General features: G+C 34.0%; 1 protein-coding gene across 2 annotated transcripts in view; it reads left to right on the plus strand.

Moving 5' to 3' along the window:
• npffr2a (neuropeptide FF receptor 2a) overlaps window positions 1-9562 on the plus strand; it is a 30186-nt gene extending 20624 nt beyond the window's left edge. Inside the window, exons 4-5 of one of the 2 annotated variants that reach the window (XM_006627126.3) lie at window positions 795-1608; window positions 7411-9562. In XM_006627126.3, coding sequence (XP_006627189.1) covers window positions 795-1608; window positions 7411-7428 — 832 coding nt within the window. In that variant the 3' untranslated portion in view covers window positions 7429-9562. Of the gene's footprint in view, window positions 1-794; window positions 3279-7410 lie in introns of those variants that run through there. The other variant, XM_015338952.2, reaches the window with a different exon arrangement.
• The last annotated feature ends 17406 nt before the right edge of the window (window positions 9563-26968 follow it).

Here is a 26968-nt window from a genome sequence, read left to right on the forward strand (position 1 = left end):
TATGTATTATTGGAACTCCTATTTAAGTGATCTCTTTGTCACATGGGGAAACTAGAGGATAATTATCTTGTGAAAATTTCTTTAGGGCTTTGAGTCCCTCTGGTGACTTTAGTTGGAATTACAGTGTTCTGTTGCATTAACGTTGTCACAAAAAGGTACTACACTAAAAGGAGAATCTGGTTGTAAAAAAGTAACATACCCTGTACAATAAATGTTATTGAATATAGCTTGATATTATTTTAAGGTCTGTACTTTATTTAGTGGGTTGAAAGTAACTACACTAAAAATTATGGTTTAATACTCCTGGTTTAATCGGTTTGAAATTAATGAAAGACCTTATTTACAGTTAATATACATATTGTACAGGGTGAATACAATTTTGGATTTAAATCGTTGGAAAGAGGGAGTCCAAGGTACAGAGATTGTTCTACAGGTTATTCCACACTTGTTAGACAAATTATTGTTGATAGATTATATCTAAAAACACTCTCATGAACACAGAATGTGTCTAATTTAACAATAATTTTTTTTTAAATAAAACTATTCTAAATCAGAAGCACCCTATTGTTGACCGATTTCAACAAGGGATATGTGAAAGAAATGTATGGAAAATGTCAAGCAGAAATCCATCAACAAGTGTATTATTCATTTGAACATTACTATAAAATGCATTGATATGGTAGCTGTATCTTTGTATTTGGAACATTTGTATTGCTCAAAAAGCATGGTGATTTGCAATGTAGCTTGCAAAATGTCACTATTAGTAAATTGTATGTTTTTTGCTTCATTTTCAGGTTTCGTTGCATTGTTTACCCTTTCAAGCAGAAACTGACAATTTCAACTTCAACACTGATTATTGTAATTATCTGGGTCTTGGCAATCTCAATCATGTGTCCATCTGGAGTCATGCTGCAAGTAACTAAAGAGCAAAATGTGAGAGTACTTTTGGGTGAAGGCAATAAGACAAACCCATTCTACTGGTGTAGAGAAAATTGGCCCAATCAAGAAATGAGAAAAATCTACACAACTGTTTTATTTGCCAACATTTACCTTGCTCCTCTTTCCCTTATTGTGATTATGTATGCCAGAATTGGCATTACTCTTTTTAAAACTGCAGTTCCTTTGGGTGAAAAACCAGGCCACGAAAACCGTCAAACAGGATCGAAGAAGAAACAAAGAGTAATCAAGATGTTGCTCATTGTTGCTTTGCTGTTTATTCTGTCTTGGTTACCCTTATGGACTTTAATGATGCTGAGCGACTATGCAAATCTTACTGAATACCAGTACAGAGTAATCAATATTTACATCTATCCTTTCGCACATTGGCTTGCTTTCTTCAACAGCAGTGTTAACCCCATCATCTATGGGTTCTTCAATGAAAATTTCCGAAGAGGATTTCAGGCAGCTTTCAAATTCCAGCTGTGTTCTGCCAACATTGAACGCAGAGACACATACTCGCACAAAGTTCAAGGAAACGCGGTGCTGCCAGCAGGCATCCAGGTTAATAAAGATCCTATCTCAATGAACACAAACAGCATTGACAACCACAGCTCTAAAAGGAACAACAATCAAAATGAGCAGGACTTGATAATGGAAGACCTCGAAAAGGTATCAAATGACAATGGCATTCAAAGAGATTCTCTATAAAAATGGATCTTCAACGTTATATTAGAAATCTGAGAGAAATATATATTTTTTATTTTCAATATACTGAGTTGTTATTTAGTTTTATTTGACAAATTTGGATCGAATTATTATTCATCAAAAAGAAAAAAAGCTGAAGGAAGTTTTAAAGATGATTCACATTATTACAGAAATGTGATTAATCCAGCATTATTTTGGGCTCATTTTCATCAACCACAATTAATTTATATCCATTCAACTCTTCAAAGGCATTCATTTTCAGAATGCAGTCTGTAGACTAAATAAGAAATGCTGACTTTTGCTGTATTTAGCATTTATACAGTACATTTTAAACTTAATTTGCAACTTTGATATCATATGATATGCTTCAAAAGATGTAATGTACACAGCCACTGGTTTCTGGGTTCAATTATTAGCCTACTTCATTCTCCAACAGTGCTTCAATATATACTGATGGATAAAAGAAACAAACACTTCCTCCTCCACACTCTGGCCTTCCCATCTGCTTGGAACAGGCTGAAGGGTGACTCATCTGTGAAGAGGACCTGATGCCACAGCTGATGAGTCCATCGTAGCCTCTGTCTGGCCCAAGCCATGGGTGTGACATCTATGAGGTGTGAGCAGAGGGCCTCTGACAGGTTGCCTTTCTCTAAGGCCAGCAGTATGGAGCCTGTATTTCCTGTCACTGATGCGGGCATTGTGTCTGCCGGCAGTTTCAGCAGCAATACGGGTGGCAGATCTGAAATGTTGGTCCTGCTCTGGTGTGGTCACTCGAGGGCGACCGGATGGGTCATCTGTCCTGCCAATCTGCTGAAACCTTCTGTGCAGTCGGGACAAAGTGGAGCGGCTTACTTCATAGTGTCTGGCAACACTGACACATGACATGATTGGTTGCAGCAGGCCAATGGCTGTCTCCCTTGCTTCTGGTGACATTAGAAACATTATGGAATACACAGAAAACAGACTAAATGTGGCCTCTTTCTTGCAGTAACCTAAGCTTTGAATTAGGGCCTTTTTAAAGGTGACCTGATCAGGTATTGTTCCATCTGGACCTTGATGGGTAAAAGTGCACCTAAAAAGCTTTCATGTGATTGGCAAGTTGCAATGCCTCACTGCACAAGCTGTATTGCTGGTCAGAGGGCTTAAAACAAAGTGACAACTTTTTGTGAAAGTACATAAGCTATAACTGTACAGTAGTATTCTCATTCCAGGAAATGTTGTTTCTTTTTTCCATCAGTAAATTAGAGGTTGGAAGAAGTAGAAAAGTGGCATTTAATATGAGAAAAATAAAAAAAATACTTCATTGCTGTTAACTGAGTCACTCATACTGTTTATAATAGTATACTATACATATTCCATCTATAGCTGTGCAGCTTCTTTTTATTCAAAAACAATAGAAGATGACCAATCACAGGGTTTATGGAAGAAGATCAAACACTGGGGTTTAGTTAGAGGTTACTTGCAGTACTGTACAATCAAAACTACTGTTGTTCTCCTGGTAATTTAAATTCACTTTAGCAATGCAATTTTGAAGCATAGTTTATCGTGATAAGCATCATATGAATTCTATTTTAGTAAAAGAAAAGAGACTTTCTCATTAATTGACATAAACAAAAGTTTAGTTCTAAAAATATACTGAGAGCCAAAAGTAAAAACTGAATATTAAAACCAATAGATTTAATGTTTGTCAATATAATATATACATACAGTAACATACAAATTTATTTTGTATAGTATGTACATAGTGTGTACATAATGAAATAGTGGGATCTATAATATTGTATGATCCTTAATATGATCCTTAAGATTTTTTCATTACATAATGTTTACATTGTGATGAGCAAAATACTATATAAAATAGTATTATGTGCATTTGTAGTTTGCATAATATATAGAAAAACAGAATATAACTAAAACAGCAATTCTCTTGCATTCATTTCACTATTGTTCATTATGCCTATAGGAATAAGAATCAAATAATTCAAATCAGACCAGTTTTAATTATAGGAAGGATAATAGAAAAGGCTTCAGTGATTTTTTAAAATTGTATTAAAACTCTACATCCAGAGAATTTGGTTTTAATGTCTGTGCACAATAATAACAATGTTTTCATGTTTCCTCTATATTCTCCTTATCCTCAGATTAATAATTATAGGACAGGTATAAAACATAGAAAACAGAGAACTGAAAAACTCTGTGGGTAGATGGGTTGAGTTCCATGACAACTCATAATACTGTACATGTTGAATACAGAGTGTCACAACAACACAAGAAAAGAGAACAAGGTTTTTCAATTCTTTATCCGACAAACACATACATTTTATCTATAATTTATGCTTTTATTTTTTGAATTTACAAGGTTATTTAAGTACCATGCAGAAAGAATAGATATTTCATGTAAATACTTCCAAATTTGATGTAGACAATAAAAGCATGATATATTTTTACTTCACCAAAAAGCTATATGCATTTTCCTTACAGCATGCAGTCATTCAGGAACATACGGAAATAATTAATTTTAATAATGATTATTTAATAATTAATTAAATAAAAGATAAAACAAAAAATAAATTAAAGCTGGTATTTTCTAACTAAATATGCATCTGTTCTTTGAGTAATGGAATATATCTGTTGGTGACTGCATTAAATAAAGTACAACTAACACAGAAAGCCACAAAATGATCAAGTAAAATGAGCATTTTGGGTGTCTTGTTAAATTTATCTGTTCATTTCTATAAATATGAATTTCATACAACACATTCTTAAAGTGCATGCCTTGATACAAATGTGACCACATGTTTGCTTTTCATCTGTCATTAAAGTATGTAAACCATTTAATTTTTATTTGACAGACTCATGTAACTATTATTTTGTTTGTGATTTCATAATCTTGTCCACGTGACTGTCCCAATTTAAAAAATTGATATTTCCTTACAGCTCAATTGAAATGACTTGGTGAAATTATTGTTTGCCATGAGATTTTGAGCATGCTGACAATGTGTCAGTATCGGACCATGCATTTATTAAATTCAGATATGTCTCTGACTTTTGAAAGCATGCTTATTTTTATCAGTATTATTTACAGGAATTAATAAGATCACATAGAAATCACAATACCAATTGTGCAGCAACAAATAATTATACATTAACAGCATCCTTATTGATGAGTGACGGATATGAGCATGCTTTTACCAACCTTGTCTTTTTATGTCTTCAGGACAAAAGAAACCTTAGCCAACAATGTATAATACTTTTACATTGATTTTTTTTCTCTTTCAAACTAAAACCATCTCAAGATTCTTGGTTTGATTTTTCTCTGTGCCCCTTTCAACATTGCAGAATCTTTTCAGAGGAATGTTCTACTGCATCAGTTTCCTTCCTTTAAAAAAACTTTTTGTTTCCAATGGAAATCAATATCTATCCACTGAATTATAGATATCTGTCTTAAAAAAAGAAAAATATCTTTCTTTTTCTTGGAAACAGTTTCATCTTTATACCTTGAAAGACAGTGGTTGGGAAATCCTCATTAAGGTTTCTGTAAGGATAACAGCAGAATAGAATACAGCTCTGTGTTTCCAAATATAGGTTTAGGTACATGGTTCCTTGACCAGTTTATTAGTTTTAAATACTCAATTATCCCATTTTTTGTTTTGTGCACTAAACTACAGCTTGTAATTTACCATTAAGAAAGGAGTAATCCCTACAAATGAAATTACTACCTAGGACAACAAGGCAACACAGCCCTGCAAAATGTTCATTTGGAAAAGGGGTCATGAAAACAAATTTACATTTTTTTCAGTAATTTTAGATGTCTAAATTTTTACAATCATGTAAAAAATTGACATTATGGACATACAAGATCATATTCCTTACAAATAAGTAGTTGATATACAATGGATCTGTGTTTGAGCAGTGATAAATGCCACCTATTCCTGTAATTACAGATACATTTTTAAGTCTTATTTTCAGTACATTTACAGTAAATAATTCAGATCTACCTAAAATGCCCTGCCAAAATTACATAATATCCTTTCTAACTTCCAGTCTATATGTTAAAGCTGCATTAGGTGTATTTGGAAATATGTGACAAGTCTTACAAGATGTTAGTCCTCTCTATTTACTCTAATCATTTTTAGAATAGGTTCTTACTCTAAAAAGTTGGTGGCCTTTGAAAAATGGTGAAGCAAGAGCTGCTGATTCAAAACGGGCTTTGTACAGTATTCTACAAATAATACCATTATTGAAACTTTTCAACTATGATTAAAATGAAGGTGGCCTCACTATGGTGCATTTGTTCCACATTCAACAAGTAACTAGATCATCCACCTCATGCTTTTGTGCACAAGTTGGTCAGAGAGCAACGATTACGAAAATAATCCCTTCAACAATAATAGCTAGTGTTCCTATATTCTTTTTAACCTTACCAATTAAAACCATTGTTACCAGTACCATGCATTCCCAGTTAAATTGACATGCATTGGCACAGTGTGTTCTTTTTCTACATGATCATCATATCTCTTAACTTAGAACTTCCCTTATAGTTACTACTAAAGATGGTTAGAGCACCATGTGTGAATCTTTTGTGGATGTTGGTATATTGGCACAACAGCCTAATTTTAAGCACAGAGTTGAACAGTCTAGATTAGAATATCATTTAGAGTATAGTAAAATATAATTTAAACAAGAACAATGTTTTTTTTTAAACAAAACACATAATATATGTGCATGATGACTATTTAAACAACATATACATTCAAATTTGTTTTGAAAAGTTATCAAAAGTGATATACAGTGTTAACTAATATTTCATTTTGATCTCCAGTCTGCTGTGTAATCGGTGTCAAGCATGCTTCTGTGTAAACAGATAATCTACTTTATAGGAAGAGAATACTCCTTCTGTTTGAATATGTCTGTACACAGTACACTAATGCATAATTAAAGCATAATTCTATACATTTACATTTCTAGGATAATATGTACAGTTTAAATAGTATGCAGATAAGTGTTCTTTGAGATAACTAAATACTTAGATTATGTTGTGATTTTAAATAAGAAAACAACTTAAATTGTTCAAATTTAATAGGCTATTTGGGCCATTTGGCCTCCTCTCATTTGTAAACATTCTTATGTTTTTTATGTGTTTAAAGTGGGTTGATTAAGAATCTAAATATTAAAATGTGAACAATGAAAATTACAACCATATTCTGTGTTCCTAATGAAAATCATCTGTGGAAGAGGTTGCCTGAATAATTAAATGTTCTACATCAACGATCAGCAGACTAATCCATAGAAACGGGGCTTCGTGAGGTATAGACCACATGGTGAAAAGTTGCATCAACAAACTACGCCATCCACTAACATGTGTGACATTTCTACTATAGAGCCAAAAGATGAAAACTGTCAATTTAAAGTAGACCACAAGCAGGTTTATTGCTTATCATGCTTCATTGGTCTGTATGTGTGATCAAAAATCTTGACGTTTTGTTTAATGTCCATGTTTATAATGTTTGATAAAATCCACCTGACCTGAGTCGATTTTATCCACTGAGTCATGTGCTTCTTTTGTGCATCAGGATATATATGTACAGTATGAAAGACAATTTACAGAGTAGGTCACATTTTATATTAAATAAAAAGGAAGGATTAGCATGTCATTTTTAGATGATTAGAATGTCATGAGAATCTACTGTAAGTCAAAAAAAGTGTAGAGATGCTGCACATTATTTATAAGTATTAGTGATTTGTTTTTTCCATCTGTCTTGGCAGGTTATTTACGACCTGTAAGAAGATAAGAAGATATTGAAGCCACAAATACAAGGCAGAGATTCCTTGCCACTTGTCTTGCAGTAAAGGTCACTGCAGTACAGTACCTGTAAAACCAGCAGCAGATTTGAAACACAAGTGAACCCACATATGGTCTTACAATATAATATGCATAGGCTGTGCCGAGTCACATAGCTTTGGATTAAACTATATTTCCGTAGATCCACAGGGCAATTACAGAAAATAACTTTAAACGACTTAAAGTCATTGTAAACGTGTTTGCTGGATAGATTAAAAGCTCAAAAAATGGTTGTATTAGGGTTGCACAGCAGTTGTAAGACTTAACTTCAAGCATTTCAAGATTTGTGGTATCACACAGCGATTGGAAACATTTGAATAACAGCAGGTGGTGCAATAGCAATTGGCATTTTGATTTATTTAAATATACATATTAGATTATAGCTGGTATATTTAAAAAAGCTGCTGTATAATTCTTTAAACATACTGTACATGTTTTTCAAGAGTGGTACATCAAAGCCAAGGAAGTAACAGTGCAATAACTTCATTAAAAAATCACAGCTTTACATATACTGTAAATGTTGTTCCAATGTAACCAATGCTTACCAATTTGTAGACGCCTATGAATGTTGTTGAAATATCCTTTAAAATGTTACCGCCCACATAAAATGTTAAAACAATGAAGTTCCAATAATCGCTTGCCAGTTTGGGATTGTGTCACATTCTGACAAAATTGTATATGAAATATATTGACATATATATATACAATGTAAATATCTAATGTTTTGGTAATGTGGGAACAATGCTAGATCTGAATGTCTGACTTGACCCTTCTGGATTCTTCCAATAATATTGTAAAAACTTTAACAAAACCACAGTATTCCAGCAAGGACGTTACTCATTCATATTTATGAATTAAGGAAAAATGCTTTAAACCCCAAATAAGAATAAGTTAAATATTGTATTACAATACAGCACCTGCTGTTGTGCCATACATTTTTGCTTTTATAACAGGTAAAACTATTCAGCACATTTTATCCTGTTTGACAACGAAACCAAACCATTGCATGCTTTACATGTGTCGAGAGCACAGGTTACCAACCCTGGTCCTGGACAGTCACAATTCAGAAGATTTTATGGGATGGGTCAATCTCATATCCCAGTTCCAAAGCACTTAAAAGAAGTACATTTTGACACTTTCTGCAAGAGGTGTGTTCAATGAAGCACTGTAGTTTAGAGATTATTTGCTATTAACTTAGTAAATTGATAAAAATTCAAATGTGTTTCAAGTCTTTAAAAATTAACTGTTTAAGGGTGATCTGTGACATCTACTGGGTTCTGGGTCATCCTGGTCTGATAGATATAAGGTTTCATGATGTTACCTGAAATTTTAGAACAATGTATAGAAATATAGTACATCTTCTAAGGCAGCCATGAATTATTTGTAAAGATAATTGCAAAACATAAATAACAATCATACAATTTTATGAGAAAAATTACCTCAGTTTCATGATGCTGAGAGGCAGAACACCAACTGTTATCTATAAACATAAACATTTATAGTAGTTCTGCATTATGTGTATATTAAGTCAAAGTTAGATGCTGGTCATGTTAAGCCATTATTATAGATTATATATATAGAGTTCATCTTTGTGATATTGTTAACTTTAAACAGAAAAAAAACAATTGTATGTGTCTTACAAGAAAAAACCTTCAGGGTTGTGGTATCTTTTTAAGAGTAAGCAGTCACTATAAATTATGGGGATAAACAGAGGCTGAACCATTGAAACTTCTAATTTCTACAAAATGTATATAAGGTATAATACAAAAATAGTACCTTACATGCAAAAGTAATTTACATGTTAAGGTAAAAATAGTGAGGTTGAATACATGTAGGAAATTGTCAGAAGGCAAAAACACAAGTCAGATAACTTCACCTTAGGTATTACAAACACAATACTTGCTGAAGAAAGTATCTGCATCCGCTTTTTGCTTTTCAGAAATGTGCACATTGCGTAGCAGTCAGCTTGTTTGCTGACAACTGAGGACTGAAAAAGTTTCACTGCATTTCTGTGTAAAACTACAGGAGTACACTGGTTACCGAATTGTTTCTTTACCCAACATTGTATGTTTTTATTAGCACATTGTGTACTTATGATGTATTTAACTAATTGCTTGTTTAATCTTTAAATGCAATTTAGTTGTTTGATCAGTATCTTTGAAATATATTATGTAAATTATAAATATGTAGTGTTTGTGCAGAAATACTCTATACTTTCTACGAACATTTTATTCGATGGAAATACATTTTTGAGGAATATTTTTAAGTATGAAAACTGTAAATAATAAGTCCACATTGTTCAACATGATATTTCTCAAAGAAGAAAAAAAATTGGGTTAATTACATTTTAATAAGAGAAGAAATCCTAATATATGACCTTGTCATACAGAAATGACCATTAAAACTAGAATACTAAAATTAATTTTTCCACTGTAGTTATAGATCCAAGGTACTAATGTCAGACTCTATATCAGTTGACTGTATTTTTTCTGCCTTATATTTCCTCCAATTTAGACATTGTTTTTTTTACCACAGCTGAATTGTCTTCATTATACTGTACAGTAAGTGCCATTCTTATTTTTCACTGTTCTCTCTTATTTGCATGTTTATGATGTTTTCCAGAGCCTCAATTTAGTTAAATCCCCATTAATCACAAAAAAAAATCCAACAATGCCATTGTAAGTGGAGGTAATTTGGGCTACTGGACATGATAACACAGCTTGTTACCTCTGGCAGTAATCTCTTGCAAAGACAGTAGTATTTTATGTATTTTATACAATATCGTGCCTAAGATCTCACAGTCCATGCAATGTAAACATTAAAACTATTTTAGTTTAAAGATTTAAACTGAGCTGGTGCATCATAGCCCCGCTATGGTCTTGCCATTCATAAGACACGAACTTCAATGAACATGCTGGTTGCCCTTGATCTACTGTATCCCTGAAATTCTGGATCAGTATTATCGTAGGACTCCCTATTACAGATTTTCTGCCATGAATAAGCTGCAATCGCACAGACCAGGGCTGCTGATCTTATTGCCTCACATAAACCAAAGGATTATACTACACAGATAAGTTCCATACATATTTTGTCATTCATTGCAGTCACTCGGTAAATTGCCTGAAGAATCAGTTTTTCATTCTCTCACTGACCCTGGCTATAAATTTTGTTATCATCAGATAATATTGATCACGGCAACTTTTACTATGAAATTAGGATAGAAGTCTTAAATTTAAAGTCTTTAGGATGAACAAGGCTTTCTTTTAAGAAGAAATGGTGCTCAATTCGTCACATTCATTCTAATATGAAAGATTTTTTTACTGGCATACATTTAATTAATTAATTAAGAAATTAACTCAAATTACAAAAAAACTGACCAAAAAGATTTTTGCAATAATGTAGCAATAGTTTTTCATATTTAGATTACTCATTCTGATCATTACATGTTAATTGTTACCCAGTATAAAAATTGAACACATGGGGTATGTGTGTATTAGCAAGAGAACATGTAATGACTTTTCACTTTGATGTCTGGCAGCAATTAGCATTATACCATTTCTCAGGGATTTGATTCATATAATACAAGAACATAGCAGCATATGCTCTACGAAGGGTTTCAAAGCACGAAAGGAAATGTTACTTTTTTTGCTTTTGAACTCTGATTCATATGGCACAAGTCATTTCTGAAAAATAAATATTTCAGGTAAGTTTAACTTTCATTATTTTGTGCATTTCTTAGTGGCTCTCACAGTTGAAATATTGTAATTAGATAAATTTTATGAAGTCTTCAAAGCACTTATAGAGATGTTTAGTACTGTAGTTAAAAACCACATTAATTTTTGGACAGCTATTAATATACTATTCTTACAGTATGTGTCACAAGACTGAGTAATTCTAACACACAACATAATTAAAGGGAACTGCAAAGCTACTGTATTTTTTATTTTGGGGTTAGAAAGAATCAGCATGGATGACTGCATTTTTTTTTACAAAAAACATTTTACAAAAAAGTAAAATTTACATAATAACTTATAAAACCTCCATTTTACATCACAAAATAGACTAAATTTGCAAGTATGCACTGCTCCATGTTTTGTGATTCAGAATGAGGCAACTAAACTTCCAGTGATGTTTACTTAGTACATTGTGATCAAGCCGGCCTGTGCATGCATCTCTTTTAACCTAACAGAAATATTAATTTTGATTTTAAGATGGTTTTGCCAACAAATACTACTTGTAAAATATGCATAAAGATCACACAGGAGCATTTCTGAGGTGAAATGTCTGCTCCACAACCTGTACTTATTCACTCTTCATCGCAATACAATTGTCATGACAGGGGCTAGTGAGACGGAAGGGCCACAGTGCATTCCAACTCAAATGCAAGTATGTGACAACATGGCGACAGTATTTTCACAGTGTTTACAATTTTGTGTTTAATTCTAAATCTGTAAAATATTTCTATAACATAAATGAACTCATTTTGTTACCAAGATTTAATAACAGGTCTGAGAAATTGGGACTGCAGTTCCCCTTTAAATGTGTATCACAATAAGATGGATATATACTGTACAACATTATCCATTGAATATTTACAATATTTACACTTAAGTGGCCAGTGTTTGTCTTCATTCCATTAAAACAGAGCTACTGTATGTCAGCTGTATTTTTATTAACTATAATGGCTACAGTGTATGTCTAAAACTGAAATACAGTCACTTTCTTAGAATTGTTGAGTCACAACGTAAACAAAAATTATATTCTATTATATATGTTATCATTCCTGGTTTTGCATTTCACTACCACTGTAAAACTAATAGAAATCCTGATTTAAATCCTGATTTAAATGATTTTAATACTCAGCTCTTAATGTATTTGTGAAGGGCTGGAACCAACAGGTGCCTTACTTTCATGAGTTTTGATTAATTCCATATTCACAAGATATTTAATAGTTTAGAAAACTTCATTATGTATGATCTTGATCTTAGGTTTTTATTGTATATTTTTCTTTAAAAAATTTATAGATTACAACATAGTAAAATATAAATATAAAATGTCAGGGTTTTTAAACCAAATTATTCTGCATTTCCCATTAACAGAATGTAGACTGCAAATAAGAAAACTCAAGAATTTATTTGTTACCATAGAATTAGAACAGCACTAAACTGGAAATTTTTTAGGCAAATGTGGATTTCATGGAATACTGAAAAGTATTTGAAAATTATTTTAATTAAAAATAAACCATTACTTTGGTGTAAAATATTCTCTTAGGATTTGCCCATGCAGTTGCTGCTATCTAAATCAGTTTGCAGTTTTGCGTCTAAAACACATTACACATTTACAAAATATTTAGATTAGCAATACATTTTAAAGAGCCATCATTTTTTTGGACATTGAAACTTTTGAAGATTTTGAAGGTTGTTTCTCAATATCTTTTTTATATTCTGTGACAGTTCTGCTGAACATAAGCCTGAAATGATTGCATAACTATTACATATGAGCCAAAGTTTATGTAAAGACCTAAACATAATACAAACATAAATGAACAGAAATAATAATAAAATATAACATTCTAAAATAATGTACTGTATGTGCTTAGGTGTAGAGTACAGTTATTTAAAATATTTGTAGTACAACTCCTAATATTACAAATGATTACATCAAGGTAAAATTACTGTTTTCAATTATTCATTAGACTTCTATTTATCCAATACTTTACTTTTAAAGGGTCACATACTGTAAATTGTAATAATATAAGAAAAAAAATATTGAATGACAGATTCGAATTTGCCTTATGGTTTATAGTTCAAGGGATCAGGAATTTTAATGTCAGTGTCAAGAATTATTGATGTCTGTGTAGGATATTAGGTTGCATGCAGCAGAACACAAAAAAGGAAAAAAAGCTGGTTTTAAATCTACAGTATATTGAGTTTTTTTTATAGTATGGATTGGAATGGTGCTGACATCCACTTGAGACATGTAATGTATATAGTTGAGATTTTCAGATTAAGAGTATTGTAAATCAGTTCATATTAATTTCTTCAATTGTAACCCTAAGTATATTGAGGCTAAAATTCCATAGGTTTATATGTAGCTTTCTCTATAAAAAATGATCAATATAAGTGACTTTACATAAAATGTTCAAGTTGTCATTCTAATGTGAGACAGATTACTGTAATGAAGGGTACAGTATACAGTACGTTAGTTCAATTTCTCTGTGTATAGCAGATTTTAAAGGCACCACCAATTTCAGAGTTTGTCCAAAATCAAACCAAGTCACAAACTCTTTCAGTTAGGTTCATTTTGAATGACCAACTGCTGTTGATTTTCTTTTAAATCTGAAAACATTTTAACTGTGAAACATTTTGATTTGCTGCTCGTTACCAAAATAACTTTCTGCTGTTCGGTTGTAAAGTTCATTTTCTTCATTCCTTCCATTTTGTGCTAAAGGAGTTTATGTATAGTGTGGGAAAACAAGGTTGCTTAAAACTATAAAAATGTATTTATTAATCTTTCATGTCTTTTTGAGGAAGAACATTCCAAAAGAATAAGATTGATTTTGATACAAAAGACAAACGAGTCTGGAAACGTCATCCTAAGCATGTGTGTATTTTGATTTTCTTATTCAGAGGTGAGCAGAGTATGGGTGGCATCAACTCTGTTGGAATGCTGCTGTTACATGGTACATGAAAACTGTAGAGCTGTTGACAATAGCAGATGTTAAATGTAGGTATGTGAAGATTTCATTTTAATTTTACATTTTAATTATTCTTGGGTGTGCATTCAAAAAGGTGGCAGATCCGTTTCAAAATGTTGAAAGTATCAAGAATGCAAAAAGGCTGATGTTCAACCCAAATCTGGTCTTGGATAACCAGCTAAAAAAATCAGGGGTCACAATTTCAATTTACATTACAATCAGGGCCAGTCTTCACGTCCTCCTAGAGCACCAGTATTGTTACAGGAGATTGAGTTTAAACAGTTTGATGTAGATGTGATTCTCTTAAAGCAAGTCAAACAATTTTTCCATTTAAAACAGCAAGAATTTCCTGTTTGCTGGAGAGTTTTTAGTGTTTGCCATAATCCCGTTGATATTTCCTTTCTGTTATTTCATTGCTAGTAAGCAGCAGAAATTTTCAGGAATGCAATCAGGTGTAAATCACATGGTGCTTCCACAACAACAGAAAGTGGATCAAGTATATCAATGCTTTCCTTGTACTTTCTGAAATCTGCAAATCACTGATCAAATTCTCGAAAAGCAAGTCAAGCTTGATAGTGTATTTACAAATAGTGAACTGTATTTCAGTGCTGGGCTCCTTAACAAGTGACATTTAAAGACATCAAAGAGTTAGATACATTTGAAGATGTTTATTGAGTGTTTGAAGTATGATGACATTTGGTTTAACCTGCTTGGCTGAGGACCAGCACCCTGGCCGTAGAACAGGGAGACTAGGATGCAGAATGGAAAGTTAGCCAAAGAGTAGCTGCAATGGTGGAAATAGAGGGAAGGAGGGATGCACATGGAGAAATCTGAAAAGAGGAGTTTGCATATGGTATATGGACAGTAATTAACAATAAATTGAATAATGAATAATTATGATTTAGACCTATGAGGCATAGTGTCTCATTAGCCATGTAGTGAATAAAGTGGATAGAAAAAGATGGATGAATAATTATTATTTAGAACAGGTGGGTGAAGATGGCTTGGTTGTCACAATCCCTCCCAAACTGTAGTTAAGAACTAGAATCCAGAATTTCCAGAATTTTTGTTTGACTGTAAATGCTCATACGTCATAATACACTGCTGTCACCAGTGTAAGGACTAGATCTTTCAGCTTCAAGTTTAGAATATTCAGCTTTTCTTTTATGTCTAGAAGGAAAAACATTTGTGCCATCAATTCTGTGATCATGATATTGATAATATAACATTATGTAATCTCTTCCATGACTATTTTCATCTTTGTTTTCAATTTAAAAAGCAATTGTCCTGCTTAGCAATGCAGCTCAGTGAAGCAAAAAGAATCACTATATTTAGAATAAGTTTTTTCCAGGAAAGAATACAAAAAGCACCTTGAGCAAATGTATTCCATACATTTCATAACAGATATGACAGTCAGATTTAAACAATACTGCGCAGTACTTATTGAGAAATGATGCAGTATAATGCTACTAATTGCTTGACATTTTGCTTATCCATCTTTCTCCATACTGGGATTACAAAGTACACTTTTTTACCAATCATTGCTGGGGCCCTGACAATTATTAATCCAGGTAAGAAATTTTGTTCCAATGCTCATGTGAGGCAGTAAAACTTTTGCTGGCCATTGTTGACAAGCTAAGATTTCACTCTAAAGTAACTACAAAAGTTTTCATCAGTACCTCTCAAATATACTGCAGGCTGTGCACTGTTAACAAAACTGAAACTTTCTTCAACTGTGTCTGAAACACACTGAAAATTTTAGAAACTACTTTTTTCGAGGTACTTTTCTCTCTACTTTTTTCTCTGGTATCCTTCGAGAGCTCAAGAACATGCTCTGCTTTTGTTTGTGAAGATTCAATGATCATGCTGAAAAGTCTCTTACTGTAACATACAATCTCAATTACTTTAATAATATAGTGTTTAAAAAATTCACAAACAGTAAATGGCTTCCCAGACTTAGTAATCATTTCACTTTCGTCATAACTTTTAAGATTGCTGACAGAAATTGCTCGCTTTCTGAAAAAGTAGCTGTTGCTTTGATAATACTTTTTTTAAATGTGAGAAGATTCTTTCTTCTCTCTGGTAATTCCAATATTCTTGTGGATGTTTTGATGTGTAATATTTTTTTTTTGTAGATCTGTTCATGAAGTAGATAGCCTGTAGGCAATGAGTTTGAGACTGCTCTTAAGGCTAGGCTTAACATCTTACAGACTTGTATTTGTGCTGTGTTTTGTATTTTGTTGGGGAATGTGAGAGAAAGATTCAACATGAAGACCTTATTCGGATTTAGACTATAGACACGTTCACGTCATGGTTGACAATACTATACAGATTTTAAAAATGGAAAATTATTGGGCATCTTTCATCTTCACACTTATCAAGAAGACACAGTATCTCTGAGAAACATTTTATTTGTTTTTTTTTACACACCTTTCTTAAATTGGTAAAAATGCAAAACTCCTCAGGCTGACATACTGTATTTGGAGGGCATGGTATTATGAAAGTATTTTTTATAATACAGTATATAATAATTGTGAAGTTATTTTTGTTCACATGTGAAATATGCACATCAACTTGTTTTAACAATTTTACTGTTTTTAGGAAGCTGTCAAGGAGAATAAAGTTTTGATAATATATATTCACATGAACATACTTTAAAGCATAATACTGAAATAAATGTCCCTTAGAATGTATTTCTGAATATTTCATCTACTGTAAATACTAAGGAGAGCAAAGCTGTCCATTTCTATATTTCTAAAATGAGTAAAGTAAAGTATGCAATTGTTTGTGGGTGTTGTAACACCAATGTGTCTTTGATTAAATAAGTATATTGCTGGGCGGGGTGGGATGATTATGGAAAAATCTTCTGTAATGTGTATTTTGTGTCAGTATGAAATAAATGAATATCTTATAATACTACATGTTCAACAAGACATTTGAGGCTGATTTGGATTTTGCTACATTTATTTTTCAATTATACATATTGTGTGAATGTAAATACATTACTTATAAACTGTGCAGCTGCCTACATGCCTGTATATAATATTTTTTATTGCAATGAATAAAATGTAGGTAACATCAAACTAAATCCTGCAACCTCTTTATGCCTTAACAGCACTTTATTGAAAGGTGTTTCACATTGTATTGACATTTTGTAGTTAATGACATCTGAGTACATATTAACATAACTTTTATTTATTCCTTCTTTTCCTTAAAACATATGTGCTCACATGTAAAACATGCTTAATATAAAATATATTTTCAATCAAAGGCAAACTGTTCCCTTTTTTTCTAACTCTTCTACCCTATCACATTCAGAGTTACTCTGATCTCTGTTGTGTATTTTCTGCCCTTTTATCAGTTCCTGTGTCAAGGTGGCATAAAAGACCACAGAATACACTATGGAGGTTCTCAGACCTCAGACACAGGCAAAACTACAGTATAGTTTTTTTAAGAGACAATCTGGGAAGTGAATTCCAACACATGGGATTTCCGCCACAGAATCCAGGTGTCAATCAAAGATTTAAGAGCAAGGGAAATCTGAAAAAATTGTCAGCGAGTACACTCAGTCATAGAGGTAAGGTGAAGAAAACAAAACATCTGCACAAAAAGCAATAGAAAGGAAAAATCCATGCACAAACTCTGGTGGTGGCAAAACTGATAACAGTTAAACAGAGACCCAATTCAAGTTCATTAGTGAGGACAGCTGTCACATTCTGAAAAGTCCGATCGGTTGTAACTATTCTGAGAATAACATTGGCTGGTATAGGCAGGTAAATATTATACTAGAACTTTAAATTCTCTCACTGCTTTTAGTTGACAAATTCCTTCCATCAATGCGAGTGTGAAAGTGTGACAACTGATGTCAGCTCAGAGATTCCTATTTTTCAGTCTTAGTAAATCAGTGCAGGAAAACAGTGGTAAAATGTGAATGAAAAACATTCTCTCCCCCTACAATAAATTAATATTATGTTTCATGGAAATGTCTGAGATTGGCAAGGAGGTTGCCACATTTTAGTCACAATATGACTATCGGGGATTATTTTTTTAGAATAGTTGAGTTCATAGTAATAAGTACAGGAAATCGAGCATCAAAGGTTATATGTCAGTTAAAATGCAACAAATTTAGAGAAGACGAATAACAGGAAAAATTAAAAATCTTTTTAAATGCTCTGAGGTTTATTGAACAAGCATGGCATAGGGATTGTTATTATTCATTATATGTTGATTACAATTTGTCACCAACAGGAGATGATCTATGCAGTTCACAAACTATTAATACTCTATGTGTGGTCACTGTTGGAGACAATACACGCTGTATACTGTATTGCAGTGCATAATTTACACCTGGTTGCAAATGGTGTCTTGCGGTAATCTGTCAAATTTCTCTCAAATAGCTAGGACAAGCATGTATCTGATCTTTGGTCTCTGAGTCCTAAATGTCACACAGCATACTAGCTCATTCCATAAATATTAAATAGGGCTTGAGTGCTAAATTATTGGTGAGGTTACATCTTGATTTTTCCTCCTGTCTGTTGGCAAACTGCTTACTTCAAAGTAAACTTCACGTTGATATTTTTAATGAGAATGTTGGAAATAATGTTAGAAAGTATTAAATAGTTTAATACTTTACGATTACTATATACTGTAATACTATATACTATAATACCATTATGCAGCGACGACATCGACTCCGAAAACCAAGCCCTCGAAATGTACTCATTTTTCATCCACAGAGGATACCCCAGCAGTGTGATTGACAGGGCCCTTGCCCGAGCCAAAAACACCCCCCGGACCTTTGCCTACTGCCCTGTCTCTCTCACACCTGAAGAAGGTTCCACGGCCGAAACGTTGTGTTCTCTTTCTTCTTTTTTTCAGCATGGAATAAACCTATTACTTGTTCCTTTGCAGCCTACGCATGCTGACGCAGCTACCCACCTTAAATAGTTTAAATCCATCTTCTTCCACTATTCATATGATGGACATTGCCTGTAATGTCATGGTTCTGAATAATACATATAGAGTCATGTGATGTCAGACATTTCCCACAGAATTATTTAACTTTTCTCAGTCTATTAACTTTGTGGCAATATCCAAATTAGACCCTGATAAATTTAATTAATCAATCAAAATAAAAATAAAAAATCCAAGTATAAAATGGTTCTTTGCTGTCAATGGTCTTAATCACCCTGTTAGTTTTCTATATGAAGTATGTGAAGTAATTCTTTTAATTCTTTGAAGGCCATCTTCTTTATCTACTTTGATCCTTGGCTTTCCTTAAGAAAGGTTAAAATTCAGCCTATAGATTTTTAAATTACTTTTGGCTTTGGCTCAAGATCAGACTCTGGAACTCTGATGAGGTTTAAGAAAATCTAATAATATATTCTTTGGATACAAAATATTGCTCTTCATCTATACAATAACACAATCTACACTGTGAAGGAATTAAGAGTGGACAGGTTTAATGAAATTCAGTTTTAAATTAGTTTTGGATTTCAATGGGTTTGGGTTTTAAATGGGAAGCATACAAGAGGTGCATTTATTAACTGATGTTTTTACTGCCTTCCTCAATTCCTCCATAGGTTTCAAAGATATGTTTTAGCATTCAAATATAAAAATAAATAACCTGCAGGTGAAAATCCAGGTTTGGCGAGTTCTCTAGCGAGTATTCATATGCAAAACACAAATCAAAATAAATCTCTTGTGAAATAGTTTTAAGCAAGACATTATTCAGATGAAAATACCATGCCTTGCAAAGTATTTAGGCCTTTTGGATGGTGTTACATTTTTGTGAAATTACAAAATTATATATATATATTAAACTTAATATTGTATTCAAAACCAACCATTAAAGCTCAAACTGAATACATCTGGTGGTAAGATATATTACAGTAAATGCTAGCAAAAACTAAAGAGAAAATAATGAAATATGTTGATTGCATAAGGTAGTTATGAAACTCACAAGTTGTTTTGGGTAAGTCTTTAGAAAAATTGCTTGTGGACTGCTTATGGAGAGCAGTTTTCAAGTCTTTCCACATATTCTTAGTATTTTTCAGTTACTTATTTTATGCTTCTCCAGTATACAGTAGCTTTGGTCGTATGCTTTGGATTTTGCTCCTGATGAATGTGATTTTCTGCCCCAGATTCAGATCTTTAGAAGATCCAATATAAGGTTTTCTACTATAATTTCCCTATGTTTTATTTAATCATGCTCCATGTCTTGTCTTTTGCTTAGGATAACGAAAGGCAGCCCATAATATATGGCTGCCATCACCATGCTTGTCAGTAGGCATGGTGTTGTCTTAGTGAAGCATTGTGTTGTTTGCACTTTTGACATAACATTTCACTTTTAGGCTAAAATATTTCAGTTCTGTCTTACTCAAATCTTGCTGCATGTTTGCCAAATCAATTGAATGCTCTGTTTAAATGCAAATTCAGTGCAGTTTCTTAAGTAATAGCTCCCTTCTTGACACTCTGTATACAAGCCAGCTTTGACTCATGGAAATTTTCTTCAATCTCAACCATATTTCAATTCACTATTTACAGTCATATACAGTACCTAACCAGTATTCCCCTTGCCTTGCTCCTCAGATGACATTCTTAATCTGAATCTTCTTGACATGCACTACTTAACTGATGCACGTACGGAAGAGACAAATGTGTTTATACTGAAATTATGTTAAGTACAGTTCTATTATTGCACACACAGAGACTACTCAAATAAATGGTTTAGAAGGTAATTTTCTGAACCTAAATTGTAATCAAAGGGTTTGAAAACATATTAATAAAGACTTTTTTCTTTTTGATTTTTGCTTTTAGTATGTGAAGTATGTTGTGTATATTACAAATATTAAATCCGCAAGGTCCTGAGTACTTCCATTTTCCTTCCATTTTCTATCCACTTTATCTTGTACAGGGTAATGGGGGATGCCATAGCCTAACCTAGCAAGCAATGGGCACAAGGCAGTATACACCCTGGACAGAACAGCAGTCCACTGCAGGGTTAACACAGACACCAACACACAACACACTCAGACCTGGGCAAATTTTCTTGGAAGCCAATTAACATTCAAGCACATCATTGGACTGTAGGAAACTGGAGCACCCGAAGGAAACCCACAAGAACAAAGGGAGAATATGCTGTACAAACTCTATACAGGTAACACCCCTGGAATAGAACCCAGGGCCCCACATTTGCGAGGCAGCAATGATAGGCCTGAATACTTTTGCAAGGTAATGTAAATTATGAGGTTATGACAAAGATGACCCACAAAACCAATACTTCTTTCTCTTATTGGACAGCATGCTGGATTTTACCATAAGAGACTTGATTTTACTCTGAACACCACATTCCAGGCTTTACATTAGATCCACGTGTGCAACATATTGTGAAAATAGTACAGGTGGGTAGCTGCGTCAGCATACGTAGGCTTACACCCAAAGAAGGCTCCACAAGACACAAGGCTCCACAACACAAAACGTTGTGTTTTCATTCTTCTCTTTTCAGAATGTAATAAACATATATATTGTAAAAATATCAATCTTACACTTCAAAATATTGCCAGATTACATCCTACAGTATATTGTCACAAACTGTTGCTAAAACACTTCCGTCTTCTCTCATATTATTTTAAAGCCCTACTCATTGGGGTATCTAAATCCACATTGAACAAACGTCAGTATGTCCCGAATTCGGCAGCTAGGATCCTAACTAGGTCTTGTGCAAGTGATCACATTACTCCTATCCTGGAGACCTTGCACTGGCTTCCTACCAGGTTTCATGTTGATTTCAAAATTCTCATGCTCAGCTGAAAGAGCTTTTGGTGACAGGGCCTTCCCCTGCTATGCCTTAAAGCTCTACAGTTCTATCCCTAAGGATATTAGAGTCACCTTCCCATAACTCTTTCAAAGCAAGACTCAAAACCGTATTCTTTAGAAGGGATTTTATTTAATGGGTTCTGTGCCTCTTTGCTTTCCCACTATATAATCCAACCTAACAGTAATCATATAATTTTGCTGTCTCTTCTCACTGTAGTTTTTTCTTACTGTAAAGCACTTTGAGATGCCGCTTTTAAAGGTGTCATATTAAATTCTTATTATTACTACATCACGTATTAGCTGAAGGCTATATAAAGCAATGGTGTTCACCTCATGCTGAAAGGTCTTGGAGTCTGTTGGTTTTGCTCTTTCTCTGCTCATAATGCACTAATAGAGTAAATGGTTAACTTGACGAGTTTAACACCCTTCAAACACTCTTCAACAACAGCTTTTGATTATTTAAAGAGATCCCAAAACATGATGGATTCTGGAAATCAATAACTGGAGTTGTGCATGTATGATGTAAAGTATTTATCTAAAACATAGTGTCACGGATGTCGGAAAGGACAAACCGTGGAATGTCAGGAGAGCGAAAAAGACCCTATGCGTAGTGACGAGACGGGGGTTAGCCCAGGCTCAGCTGTTCAGGAAATGCTGTATAGAAACCTAGGCCCTCAGGTAGCTGACATGGGGCAACCTGGTGCTAGGCGGGTTTCATTTGTTTCAATTGCTGTAAATCAGTGGTACTGTACATGTGCTGAGTCTCAACATACAGTACACCTGTACCGCTTTTTATGAAAATTTGATACTATGAAGCATGTGAATTATTACCCACATATTGAATAACAAAAGACAACTTAGCGTTATGAAGAAATATTTTGAAACCTCTGCCAAATGTAGAGAGTGAGGGGGAAAGCATCACACGACTTGTTTCATATTGAGTATACGCATCACATTCCACTAAGTAGTAGGGCTGAGAGCTAGCAGAGTGGCACAAGAGGCATGTGAAACAGTTTACCACGTCTTGCTTCTTGTGTTGTTTTCTGTGGTGTACGTTCTTACTTTTTGTAAGGATATTTGTGGTTTAGACTTTAACATGGATCCTAAAGGTTTTAAGAAAATGAAAATTTTGAGAGTGTGTGTAATTACACAAAAAGCAAATGAAGTGGTTAAAGTATACTTAATGATGTCTAACAAGGTAAGCGGTGTTGTGCTGTGAGGACTTCCCAAGCAAGAAAGCAGCTCAATGACAAAGCACTGTACCAGAGGCAGATCAGAGTTTAAGTATTGAAACAAGTTCTCATGGCCCCAGGTGGTGTTTGACTCCTCATGGTAAATTTGGCCATTTTCTGTGGAGACAGAGAACTGTGAGTTCTGATTCATCTGAGCATAACATACAGTATGTAAAACATTTTAGGATTAATTATTTTGTTTTCTAATTCAAAGTGGGTAGATATTTTGTCACTTATGAATAGAAATAATTGTAGTCTATGTTCAAATGATTATTCAAATGTTTTAGAAAGAGAAACAGCTGTTCTTTACATCGAATTAGCAAATGTTTTTTGTGGTTTCATTGAAATTAAGATGGTACAAAATACTTTCAGTATAGGCATTTTAAAATTGAATTTCTGAATCTACAAATGTAAATATTTTACCTGAGGCCCTGAGGCATTGTCAATGTGTCAATATACTGTATAATTTTAATAAATTGAGTCAATAAAAGGTGGAAAAACAAAGTGTCTTTGATTACTTCACATAGATAAAATTTCATTGTAAATAGGAATACATTGTACTCCTAAGGAAAATGTATCAGTTATCAAAATGGTAATAATAATAATTGCTTACACTTATATAGCATTTTTCTGGACACTCCACTCAAAGTGCTTTACAGGTAATGGGGACTCCCCTCCACCTGGATGATGCGACGGCACCAGAACGCTCACCTCATATCAACTATCAGTGGAGAGGAGAGCAAAGTAATGAAACCAATTCACAGGTGAGGATTGTTAGGAGGCCGTTATTGGTAAGGGCCAATTGGAAATTTGGCCAGGACGCCAGGGTTACACCCCTACGCTTTCAAGAAACGCCCTGGGATTTTTAATGACTACAGAGAGTCAGGACCTCGGTTTTACATCTCATCCAAAGAACAGCACGTGTTTACAGTATAGTGTCCCCGTCACTATACTGGGGCATTAGGACCCACATGGACCACAGGGTGAGCACCCCCTGCTGGCCCCGCTAACACCTCTTCCAGCAGCAACCTAAGTTTTTCCCGGGAGGTCTCCAAGTCAGGTACTGACCAGGCTCATACCTGCTTAGCTTCAGTGGGTTGCCAGTTGTGAGTTGCAGAGTGATATGGCTGCTGGATAAAAATAGTATGGACAGACAGCTATACATATGTTTGACATTATTGTTATCAATATACAGTAGGCAGTTTCATATGAATATACAGTACTGTATGTGCTTTCATCATAGTAAATATGAGTCTGAATAAGCCAACATCCTTTCACAAAAATCTTTTTTTCTGAAATGCGGAAGAATTATATAATTAAAATAATTTTAAACAATGGCGAGACCATTTTTGCAGGTGCTGTAAAATTAAAATGATGAGTTTAAGTACAACAGCAGCTGCAGGAACAGCAGGAGCATTTGATTCATCCACATCTTAAATTTGTCCCCAAGAGTATTATTCTGTACACAGCACAATAAATATTGTTGGGCCCACTGGGATCTACAGTATATGCAGATTGCGAGATCCCTGCTGTTTACAAAACACCTTAATTGTGTAGAATTGTGTAGTATACAAAAGTCTGAACTATAGTTGAAGTACCAAGTGCTTTCTTCAAACCTTCGAATCACAGAGCCCTAGATGTAAAAATCATAAAAAATGAAAACACTTTTGATCTACAGAGCAAAAAAGCTGGAGAACACAGGGAAATTTGTGAAAAGCATCACATTATTGCAAGTGTGTGGGTACCACACCACCAAATGTTTGCTTATTTTTCATAAATTATCAGACGCTATTGACTATAAACTAGAGATTACAATTCTGAAATTATGGTTCATCTGAGGTTGAGGTAACACAATAAGAGTTTCTATGATGTATATAATGTATAATTTCACACGATAAATAACAATCAGAACTCAATGATTGATGAATGATCAGTATACATTACTTTAATCAAGGACAGAAATACGCTGTCATTTTATAAGAAGCATGAAAGTGAATGTAGTTGTCTCAGACAAAATATTTATACATTTATGGATTTAACTACGGCATGATGTTATTTTCTTTCCACTATAGTGTGTACCTACATCTATCTACTGTACACTACATGACAAGTTTAACCGCAGTATCCGTGTACTTTTCTTGGTACCACAATGATGCTAGCTTTTATATGTACAGTACACCTTAACACTGATTTTAAAACATTCCAAGAAATCAGTAGGGATCTTAATCTTTTTAGCTGCTATTCAAAATCCTTTTGCTAGGAATGCATTTGTCAATAATTTTTACACTAGAAAAGCCTCCTCATACTGGAGATACTGCCAGTTTGCTAGGCAACGAAGGCCATAAAGCTTGCTGCACAGAAGTGAACATACTGGCATTCCATTTAGTGTGTTGCAGAAACAGCAGGAGAAAATTGCTCATGGGCATGATCATGTAGGGAGAAGCAGTAGACAATATTATTGCTATAAAAATGTTATTAGTGCAAAGTATCAAAAAGGATTTTTCATTGAATTCAGACTGGTGGGGGCAGAGCTCCTGTGATGTACTGTATATAATCCACCATCCAGGGAAACTGAATCCACATTAAAATTCTCAATTTCTAGAAACAACTTCTAGTAATGGGAGCTGGGTTTTGGCAATGATGTTATTCTGCTTCTGAGGCACACTTTTATTTTAAACTTTCACAAATTATCATGAGTTAACATTCATCTGCTGCATCGGTTACATGACGATTAGGAAGAAAATTGTCTACTGTACATCTAGAAAATGTTGTGCTCAAAATGTTTCAGGATTAGATCTTTAGATATGCTTTTCTCCATTATGATTCCAAATTGCACATTTTTTTCATTATGACTTGATTTCAGTAGATTGGTTGAAAATCTAATTTACCTTGATAAGACAACAAACCTACAGGGACATCATATGTAATATTTCATTATTTGGCACTACTGTAGCTCAGGCAAAGCTAACACAACCCCCAAAAAGAATTAAAGGAATGCCAAAACACATGTACTGTAGGCTTCTTCTATGGTGAAGAGCATTAATTTTCTTTGATTCAGTTGGGTCACAAATGCAAGGTTTCAATCAGAGAAGGTCTGTCATAGAGTGAAGTGAATTAGAACTGTGTATGATGCAGATAATGGAATACAATACAGGGAACAGGTGTCAGTAGAGACAACAATAGAGTTCTAGATCATGTGCATTCTCTTGTAGGCTGTTGAAGATGCTGTGTCAGCCTTGAAAGAGGTTTCAGTCTGAGGTCTTTTGCACTAATGCGAAATTAGAATAGGAACGAGAGTAAGTAGCAACTTTCTGATGTTTGCAAGAACTGAATGAATGAGGTTGGATTTCACATACTGTAAAACACTCCAAAAAATAAAAAAATAACAGCAGCTATGGTCATAAGAACAAAGAGGAGTCTGGTGTGCTTGAGAGACCAAGGGTGGAAACTTATGGGGAAGAAGAAAAAATCAAGACCTAACACCAGTGAATGGGGAGTAGCAGTGTTGGCGAGAGTTGAGAACGAGGAGCCCATGCCCAGTGCAGACCAATGCCATTACTCACACCCTCTGAGTGGAGCAGGCATCAGCAACTGTTGGGCCTCCTACCAGGACCACAAAAAGAGGACTTCAGAAGCTGAAGAGACAAAACTATAAAATAAACTGGGGATGTACAGTAGGTGTGGTGGGTTGGATAACCAAAAATGAGAGAGCAGTGAAATCTGGGACTGTAGGAA

This window comes from Lepisosteus oculatus, chromosome 3 (assembly GCF_040954835.1).
Source record: "Lepisosteus oculatus isolate fLepOcu1 chromosome 3, fLepOcu1.hap2, whole genome shotgun sequence".
NCBI classification, from domain to species: Eukaryota; Metazoa; Chordata; class Actinopteri; order Semionotiformes; family Lepisosteidae; genus Lepisosteus; species Lepisosteus oculatus.